This window comes from Cryptotermes secundus, unplaced genomic scaffold (assembly GCF_002891405.2).
Source record: "Cryptotermes secundus unplaced genomic scaffold, Csec_1.0 scaffold142, whole genome shotgun sequence".
In the NCBI taxonomy this organism is placed as follows: Eukaryota; Metazoa; Arthropoda; class Insecta; order Blattodea; family Kalotermitidae; genus Cryptotermes; species Cryptotermes secundus.
The window spans coordinates 388,254-399,283 of record NW_019743148.1 but is presented as its reverse complement, the minus strand read 5'-3'; the positions used below and the strand labels follow the sequence as shown (position 1 = coordinate 399,283).

The 11,030-nt window shown below is 34.8% G+C and overlaps 1 protein-coding gene across 3 annotated transcripts in view; it reads right to left on the bottom strand.

The window, feature by feature from the left end:
• Window positions 1-1,255: 1,255 nt before the first annotated feature.
• Window positions 1,256-11,030, bottom strand: part of LOC111873738 (palmitoyltransferase ZDHHC2) — a 54,837-nt gene continuing 45,062 nt past the window's right edge. For all 3 annotated transcript variants that reach the window (XM_023868679.2, XM_023868680.2, XM_023868681.2), the window contains one exon: window positions 1,256-2,330. In XM_023868679.2, the coding sequence (XP_023724447.1) occupies window positions 2,278-2,330 (53 nt within the window). In that variant the 3' untranslated portion in view covers window positions 1,256-2,277. The remainder of the gene's footprint in view (window positions 2,331-11,030) is intronic.

The window sequence follows — 11,030 nt, the reverse complement described above, 5'->3', positions numbered from 1 at the left end:
ACATACTGTCTGAAAATATGGACTCTTTTACATCTCAATTACAAAGGTTCTCCCACTGTCTTATATTACACAATACATTGGGGCAGTCAAATGATCAGCGTAAAGTCTAGTGTACAAAGTGTACGAGGTGTGATACTTATTGCTGACACTTACATCATCACTGTCCCCAACTTCATGGATTAAGCAGACATTAAGCAGCCCCTGGCCTGTTCCGTTTATATGGATTAAAAATTTCGTTGCAATCTTTTTTGTGGAATGTCCCTGGCATCTTCTATCCTTCAGTTCATTTTTACACAGCAGCTTCAGGGTTTGATTTTCAGGCTTTAGTCTCTTATTATTGTACTGAATAGTTATTCTATATTTTTTTAATATCTTCATTATATTTATGATATATCATTGTGTAAAATCTCCAAAATGAAAGTAAATAAAAATCAATCTCAAGGCAAGGCCTGCTCCCTAAACTTTGGGCATATCAAATATACCACAGTGAGCTTAACTTCTGTACTCTGTGAACAACCAAGTATTAAGTCAAAGAGACAAAGACTCGAGCTTCAATGATGAGGATGCAATGATGTGCTGTCTGGTCAGGGCTATTACACCTATGAGGGGACTGTGATAGACGAGCAACTAAGCAATAAGTGAATGATGATCAGCAGAAAGAAACTGAAGAAACTAGAACAAAAAACTTGCTACTGTGTCACTTTATCTACCATGAATCTTGGACAAAGTCACCAGGGATTGAACCCAACACTCTGCGGTGAAAAGCCACCATCTGCCTGAGGTATAGTAAAGCTACACAATAGGTAAAGGTTAAGGTAAAGGTGTCCCTGTGCTTAACTAATTAAGCACTACACCACGAAGGTGTATGGGGGAGTGGATGTATATATCTACATTTTCTTGACCTAAGCACTAGCTGGAAGTGAGTGTTCAGCTTCAGGCTCAGGCCGCTTTACACCCCTCCCCCTGGGGAAAGAACCCTGGGTACCCATTGGATAGGAGGTTGGGTGGACCCCAGAGCTGGTCTAAACAACGTGGAAAAAATTCTTGACTCTACTGGGACTAAAACTCTGACCCCTCGGTCATCCAACCCATAGCCAGTTTCTATAATGACTACACTATCCCAGCTCCTAAAGCTACACAACACACAACTGCCAAACATAAATGTGATGTAATGAGTAACATTTAGAGAATCATGAATCCTTTTACTGAAGTGCTTAAGTGGCCAAGAATTTCCTATTGTCACATGTCATCATAAAGAAGATAACAACTTTGTTCTGAAAGTTCTGTATAACCCATCAACTATGAGCACTAGCATATATCAAATAACATAACACTTGGAACACTACCTAAATCAATACCTGTAACTTCCATACCTCTCAGAACTGGTGTTGCCCCATTAACCCTCATTAACACATTTACACTAATCCATTATAATAATGTGGTTACTTCACATGGATACCTGTTGCAAGGTAGTGCAATAGATCACTCTCCCTTCAAGTGCTTCTAATTACTGCATATGAAGAATCTTTATTATTATTTAGAAACAATGGACGTTTCTTTTAAAATATACATTTATACTCTCTTTTGGAGGTCACATATGCAAAATATTCTTTTGAGAAAAAAAAATTACCAATCTTATATATATATATCCATATACATTCACTTTCACCTTTCTATTTTTGAAGTTTTCTGTGTATTTTCTAAATAAAAACAATGTGGATTTAGAAAGTACAAGAGTCAAGGATCACTTCTTTTATGGTTTCACACAAGATAAAGATTCTGACCATAAGATAATCAAGTCACTTTATCATAATCTATAGGCAAGAATAACACATAGTGCTTTATTACTCACAGATGCAATTAGCATATAACTATGTAGTAAGCTGGTGTCTTTAGAAGCAACTCTTCAATGACTGCCATATTATGCAAATGCACCTTTACCACAGCAAACACTCCCCCTGAGAGTAGTGTTGGAGCTTGCATCAAAATTGTCTGTTCTGAAAAAAAATTCTACTGCCATGCCAACAGTGAAGCTTATTCAGAATAAGATCACTATTATATTATGTAACACATATTAAATTTGTTTTACTGACAATATGCACCAATATATTACATCTGCAGTCAAGTCACATGCCCTTCTTCTGTTCATAATGGCATATAACCTAAAGGCTCAAAGAGATCGGTTCCAAAAAGAGAACAAGTAAACAAACTATGTGTATCAATAAACTGATGCTTAATCACATTACTTGCCATTTCACGGACTTTCTACTCGAACCACTAAACCGGCGCTGGGTCCCGTACTCTGGTTCCATGAGAAGCCGTCAACAGTGCTGCAACAACAGTCACTCAACATTGCCTTGGAATTACATATTCAATCAAAATCTGAAAGCTTTATTTCTTACTTTAATATGTTGAAATATGACACAGTATTACTGTAAAGTCAATTATTAGATCTCATGCATGCAGATAAATTTAAATATTAAGCATTTCCTAAGACTGTGGTGCATACTAGAAGAGATTATTATTTACCAAGAATTTTGGTTATTCATATGCAGATCACATTCCATGGTTTAATTCTGGCACAACAATGTCAGATGCCACATTTTAAGTAATTTCATAATGAAAATTTTAAATTATTTTACTTATGTGTTCCTGGTTTTAAAGTGGTGACATATGACACATAACTGATTAATTATGTTGCAACTTTACAAGGCAGTTTCTAACAAATGTTCAGATGTGTCTATCAAGAGAATGCTATTTTCCAGTAAGGAACGAAATATGAAAAAACTGAGGGCTTTTTATTGCTCTTACTAGTTATAAACTTAAAAAAAAAACATCACTTTGAAGAAATATTTTCTCACAATTTTCTTTATACATTATGTTACCTACTTACTCATGGAGCTGAGCCCTTCTGGAGGAGCCACCAATTCTGCAGCTACTCAAGAATTTCCCAGCATTTTATGGAACCTGAAGGTTCTTTATTGTGTTCACAAGAGCCCTCCAGCGGTCCCTAACCTGAGCCAGATCTATCCAATCCATCCCATCCTATCTCTCTAAGATCCATTCTAATATTGTCCACCCACCTATGCCTTGGTCTTCCCTGTAGTCTCTTTCCTTCTGGCTTTCCCACTAATATCCTATACGCATTCCTCGTCTCCCCATTCGTGCTACATGTTGACTTGATCATTCTAAGTATTACAAAATTATTATTTCCAAGAAAATAGTACACTGACTCTAAAAATGTTTAAATAATTCACCTACGAGTTAAAATTAATCACTTGATAAGAGCTGAGAATGAGAGCGCAAAAAAATTAGAAGAATACAACCCCCAATAAAGTAGGTCTCAACCCACAGTTTGAGAACCTATAGTATTAGGAAATGTTGAGTATTTTGTGTACTACTCTGTGTTGTGCTGTACTCCTATGGAGTGTATGCTGATTAGGTACTGCAACATACAAAACTAAGTAATCTATGCTAAAATAAATAAATGTTTTATGTATTAAGACAGTTTAATGAAAATATATTCCCTTTCGCTAACGTGGGAAAAGAAGAGACATTAGGGAATGGTTACTGTCAACATTTTTTCATAACTCAGAAAATGATGCACAGATGAAAGGAAAAGTGATAGCCATAAGATTCCAGTAACTTCTTACTTTAGTCAACAGGAATGTATATTTTAAGACTGCAATAATGAAGCAAACTAATAATTCCAATACAATTTATTTTAAGAACTTAAGTGGAGAATGGGCATACCTGCTAGCTATTTCATGGTTATGTGGGCACACGTGCACATAACAAGGAAGAGATGTTTGCCAACTGCATGTAATGTTTTCAAAATGATAATCTTTGACCAAGACATAAACATGAGGTTTCTGGGGACATACCATTAGAACACATTCACATTACTGGTTCCAGTGATCTGCATAATTACATATAGACTATCTAAGCTACAGTACATTCAGTGCAATAACAAAATATAGATCTTCCAACAAATACACTGTTCACTTAAAAATCACTAACACAGATTTAAAACAAATATCTGTGCAATTGAGTAATTTGTAAATGGGTTCTACTTCCATTTTCAGGTGGACAGTATGCAACGAAATTCCTGCTCTGTTTTCTTTTGCACTGCTCTCATATCTTAAATATGAAAATAGAACACATTTCCCAAGAGTTGAGGTTTTCTATGTAGAATTAGGACAATGGACAAGCCCAAAAAAATACTCTTAAATATTGTGTCACATTTCATTAAGTAACATTAACTTCACTGTTACTGCCTGTTACATGTAAGAAATTACTTAGAAAATAAGTAGGAGATCAGCCAGTGCCAAACTATCAGTTTCACATACTGTGAATAGTCTTCAGACAAGACATACTCATAAATTCGTTCTACATACCTATCACAACATTAATTCCATGACAGCAAATTCATTTCAAGCAGTATAAATAGTATTAGCAAATCAGATTGCGTGACTGATCATTGGTTTATTTAATGACGCTCTTCGAGCTTCTGTACTGAATGGCACACATATCTGTGAATGGTGAGTTTTAAAGGATGCAGTAGGAAGTAGTCATGACCTCCTTTAAAGCATTATCTACAATGGCCTGGAAGGACTGAGTAAAAGCACAAGAAACATTGACACAACTGGCATCTGGCTTGAGATTTGGACCCAGAACCTCCTGAACATAAAGCAGCAGTAATGACCATTCCACTGCAACATTCAGATGGAAGGCTCAGCAAACATACAAACACAGTTGAAAATGTCTTTTACTTTCTATGAATATTTATAAACAAATTACATTAATGGTCTAATTCTCTTCTCTAATTCAGTTTTTCCATATCTTTCATAGTTTATTATACAGCAAACTTCATATAGCAATTTACTCACTGACATGACAGAAAAATGCATGAGTGTGCAACAAAATATGTGTACAGATATCTTTGCAGCATATATCACAACACATAAACTTAGCATATGTAACATTTGTTGAACTCATGCCGCACAAAACGGAACACATACAGACAACAGATATTATTAATAAGTATTAAAATTGTCTGAAGTGTTTAAAATTGTTTTACAAGGGCGTGAAGTGCAAATGCCAAAGTAATAAGAAAAGCACACATGGTAGAATGTAAGCCACTTTTATTGTACATGAAACATGAAAAGTATGCACAACGTGCGTCTACCAAGAAATGATTTTATTCAATTTCACCAGTGATGCACTCAGGTTATTTCTGTTATGAAGTCCTAATAATTAGTAACATGCCCAACAGCCAATTCCAATTAAACACTAAGAAGCAACAAAATAATATATGATAACTTCACAGAACATGATGTAGCTGAACAAAACTGTGTTAAAATGGGCATGTGTGCTCCTTGAAGTTAACATTATCCATATTTTGTTAAGAGCTGCCTTCATGTACTAAATACTTCATAAATACAAGGTCTCAATCACACAAAAATCAATAACAAGAATCATGACTGATACACCTAGAAATGTTACATAGAATAAAATTTTCATATAGTCTTCTATGAATGTCCTATCTACAAGGAAAGCTAGATAATGTATGGAAATAAAAGGTAAAGTTGCCCCTGTGCTTAACTAATTAAGCATTATGCCATGAAGGTGTATGGGGGAATGGATGCATGGAAAGTCCACTTAATATATTAATACTGTACTGAACACATAAGGCTCTTATTTTGGAGAGGTCTTCTTGTTAGGGGAGTTGTGGCCCATAACATGGACAACTTATTATCGCAAGCTAAGCAAGTGAAATTATGTATAAACACAAACATAATGAAACTGCTGATTATACATATAAAAAAGTGCATGCATCTGTGTACTGTTCACTCATATATCTGCAGAATAATCCATTAAAATGACATGCCAAGCATAGCATAATTTTGTTACAACAGCAATCTGTAAAAATTCTGGGAATAAATCCTTCATGATTCTTTCAATCAGTGGAGTGTTTTGTCATTTAGGAAGTTTCATTAGATAAACTGTAACTGTACCTTACATACCCAGACCAGCATCAGAAGCACTGGAATGACACATATATGCCGTTTCTCATCTTCTTAACCACCTTTAGCAAAATAAAGCAACTGTATTCATGGTAAAAGAAAAAATATGAATTTCTTCAAGAGTCACTACAGTACTTGTGTGATTCTTTACAGCACTCAGTGTTCTGTGAGTGTGATAGGTACCAGAGCCTATCTGGTTTGGCAAATTTTGTCAGTTTTGGAATTCACTGTAACAAGATATCACATTCTGAAGAGCATGGGAACAATAAGTTTTGTGTACAATCACAACCTTGATATGATCAGGGCAGCCAGCATGATAGATCATGGCACATATTAGCATCTAAATGGTTTAGGTGTTTCAAGAAGAACTGAGAACTTACAATCATTGAAGGATGACCCATGGCACACAGCTAATCTTAAAACATACAACATGAAATATAGTCCACTCTATGTTAAGAAATCATGAAGACGTGCAGTATTGCCAAGTTAGCAAGCAGCAGTATTTTATTAAAGAAAGAACTGTGCAACACTCACTAAAGTAGCACCCCCTTGGACTTTAACTGTTGGTTAAATACAACAGCCATTAAATTATGAATATGTATGCCAGCATGATCAAATATACATTTGAATCACACTGACAGAGCATCATCCTCATAACCAAGAAATAATAAGTGAAAAATTACAACACAAATTTATCAAACACTTCTGAATGACCACTGGCCACTTTCTGAACTACTAATGAACAACCAAATGCTAATAACATTCACTCCTTCCCCTTCCCTCCCAACAGGTATGCATAATTAAACATTACTGTCATAGAAGCAGCCATATTACAATGTAATACACTTTGTTTCTGGCTGTTCAGTTCACAATAAACTTGGAAATTAATTATAAAGCAGCAATCATTAAAAATTACCTTAATATGTTGTAGTTATTGTATATAAACAATAGTATTCAGTTGTGTTCCTCAATTATCAGGCAATACCTGTCCTGGTTCCTGGGCAATAAAATTAAGAACAAAAACATGAAATTCTAACATATTTGTTGCTTCCAGAATTGCTGCAACTTTCAACCTAACCCATGGCCAACAAGTTTATTTTGGAAAAGAATTACTGTTTATTTCAAATGAATAGTGTTTCCAAACATTACAACATGAAATGCTTCAAGAACATGGATTTAATTATCTTTATAAACACATCATATACAAATAACAACACTTCAAATTTTGAACCTTACAAATCAAGACAGTTACTGCCACATCTTAAATCATCCTCATGGCAAAAATATCAACCTGACACACTGAGAACAAACCAATAAACAATAATGTCCTCCAGGGTTTGGGTATCACTCTTATTTTGTCTCACAATGTTTTAAACATTCATTTTTGTTAACATTTTCAATCTTTATCAAGCTAAACTAGCAGACTTACACACTCAGTGGTATATATTCAGTAATTTGAAAATTTTTTAGAATTGGAGTTAAAACTGTTGTCAAAAATCAAATACAAGCATTGGTAATCTTGCTTCAAAAACATGAAAATGAGAGTCAGCAAGGCATGAAAAGAAACACAAAATGCTTAGTTGTATCATATTCAGTAATAAAGCACTCACATGAGCCCAACAGTAGAAATCTGTCCTTACACATCTGAAATAAGATATGCTCTGGAGATCTGAAATGACTGTCAACACCATGAGTTTTTTCTAGTAGTCAAATATATACATCTTTCCTTTGCTTAAGGATGTAAAACTGGTATAAACAACAATATAGCTGTTCTCCAAAAAAAAAAAAATCAACTAGGACAGTATTACGATCTGTCCTAAATCCATACATTTGACAACAGTATAAACATGTCTTAACTGCTGAAAGAAATGACAGAAACATAAAAAAAATCAACACAAATCTAATCATAAAAGAGGACAATCATAATTTTAATAAAAAAAAAAATAACCTAAATCTTTAAGCAGAATATACTGACATTATATTCATATTTTTAAAGAGATTATGTGACCCAACACTAAACAGGAAACCTTAAGCCATATGAAATAAATTCTTCCTGCTCTCTGTAAACATCCAAATCTGGTTTGAACTTGTAATGTTTATTGGCTTCTGAATCTATGAGAACTCCCTACTTGCAAATGCACTAAATACTTGTGTACTGGCTTTGAAAATACTGTAATAACGAGTCATTCAACACATCTTTCCTTACACAGTGTAAAAATATGAAGTTCAGGCCATACTAGAAAGAGTAAAACTGATAAAATAATTTATATGCTTAGGAAAAAACTCTATGGACTGCAGTCTGCAAGCAAATTATACCGACCAAGTGACTGTCACTTGTCGGCGAAGTTAGTTCCAACTTTTGCTATTAGAGGGTATCACATGGTAAGCACAACAGATCCCCACAGCCATTAATCTCAGATTTCTAGACCGGAGCCGCTATTTCCTTCAAATAGCTCCTCAATTACCCTCATGGGGCTAAGCGGACCCCGATTCCAGACCCACTACTTCTCCGAAAATCTGAGAGCGCCGGAAATCGAACTCAGGACCTCTGGATCTGTAGTCAGGAATTCTGACCACTAGACCACAGAGGCGGTCATATGTTTAGGAAACAGTACTAAAAATGATTGTCTACAAACATTCTCTTATGTATGTCCTTAATGCATTATGTATCATTAGTCATCTGACGCTCAAAAAAGCTGGTTCACTAAGACATCAAGTCATCCCTGTACCAAAAATCACATAGCCTAAACATGTGCAGGCATGACTGTAGTGCATTTACATACCTCAGTACTGCCTAGAGGGAAGAACGATACACAAAACAGGCATCTTTTACCCTACTCTACTTTCCGTAATGCTGATGTCTGCAGAATTTCAGTATGGAATCACTGGAGCAGATAAGCATAAATCAGCTTACCAGTTGACTAAATTGAACAAAAAATCTGTTCCACAGTGTGAGAAACATAAAACTGCAGGACAAGGTTTGTTTTGTATGTTCTGCAAGTACAGATGAGAATCAGCACTATACGAGCCACAGCCTACAAGTATGTCTAGATCTGCTATCTTTAGGAAAACCATGGTTGCAGAATTTTTCAGCAACTATCAATCTGTTTAGAACAGACAACATTTTCAACCATACCAACCATGTAACATTTATAAAACAAGAATGACAACAGTACACAATTCACCCAAGTATCTGTGCAGAAATAATTTTAATGTTAAGATACTGAAAAGATTTTCTTTTGATTCTGTGCACTAGTAAGAAGAAGACAAGTCACTTTATTGCACAAGTGGTTTCAGCCAGCATCACACATTATGTTCAATACTTGAAGAATATTACTACGTCAAATAACTTTGTCCTTGATGAGGATGCTTGCTTCCTGATGAAGATATAATGTGCAATTTACCTCCTTCAGCGTCTTTCGATAAATCTACTGGGATGATGAATCGGATGAGTTTTTAGGTTAATTTTTGTTCTTGTAACAAGTGTTCACACGTTAAGAATCATACTGGATATGAGTGAAAAAAAAAGAAGGTATTTTGTTTGTGTCTACAACACATCAACCATTGTTCATAGAGAGAACTGTCAGAAATACAGCATATCATTCAAATGTGGTATACTACACAGTAACTTATCAATCCATTGTTGCAGACCCCTATGGGGGGGGGGGTTGAGAGAGAGAGAGAGAGAGAGAGAAGCACTTCACACTTTTCTGCATCCTATAATGTAAGTTCCACCTTGACACAATGATCCTTACCAAATAAAAACTGGAAAAGAAAAATTCTTTCAGGAAATCCTGTAGTTTTATATTATGAAAACACAGACTTGGGAAGACAAGACCCTATGTTCAAACCCACAAACATTTACAAAGGCTTTACAAACAACTACTCAATATGGACAAAATCAGAAACAACTGGTGAAATGATGTCTTTCTGTTATAACTACATTCAGAGAAGCTGCTGTATAAAGCTATGAATTCTTCACATCCTACTGACAAATGCTGAAGGTGGTGATATGACAATCAGTGATGTAAATAAACAAAAAAGAGATTTTTGATGAAGTCCATATTCTTCAACAGTTGCTTCTCTCATGATATCACAATTAAACACATACCTCTTACTGCTGTATTGTTCAGCATATAATATACCTGATTTACCTTAAACCAAATTTAATTCACCATGCATTATGAAAAGTAATATATAAATATAGTGGTAAGTGGAAGCCAGAGCCTGAACCGATACAATACGTAACAGATATCCATGTGTATATACACATATTGCAGCTAACATAAAACATACTCTTTTCCCTGATTACTGTTACAAGATTGTATAAGAACCAACATGAAGAATACATGTGAGAAGAAGCTAAAGTCTACACATTAAGTTATGTATTTTTAAAACTGCTAACTCACTTTCATACTCCTTATATTATAAACAAAAATAATTTCTATTAATAGTCAGTTCCTACCACTTCGTGAATTATTTACTTAAACAAGTAATTAGTTTTAATGTCACATAAATATTAATAAACATTTCTTAAGAGTACCTGAAAAACTGAGGTCTCACATGTTACCTACAGAAGCCAACAAATATTCAACATGTGATCTAAATCAGACATTAAAATGAACACCTAAGATTATCGCTGACCTTAGCTGGTAACCCAATCAAGTGCTTGTAGTAATTAAGTACAACAAAAAGGAAATATATTATCTTCAAAACATAATCAAAACTCAGGAATGAAATTATAGCTACAAGGATACTTAGAGGCTGTTCCAGTCATGACATTTTTGCTATGCACAATAAATGCATCAGCTGCCACCTTTCCTACTCAATCAGCTGCAATGTTAGTGACATTGCAGTAAGATTGTAAAATGAAGGTTACTTGCTTGCAATATTTACCTTCATTAACTCCCAGATTTAACTGCATTTATCTGCATAAAACACTGGACCCAATATTGACTTGCACTACAGCACACTAAACAATATTTGCATCATGGAGTGAACTTC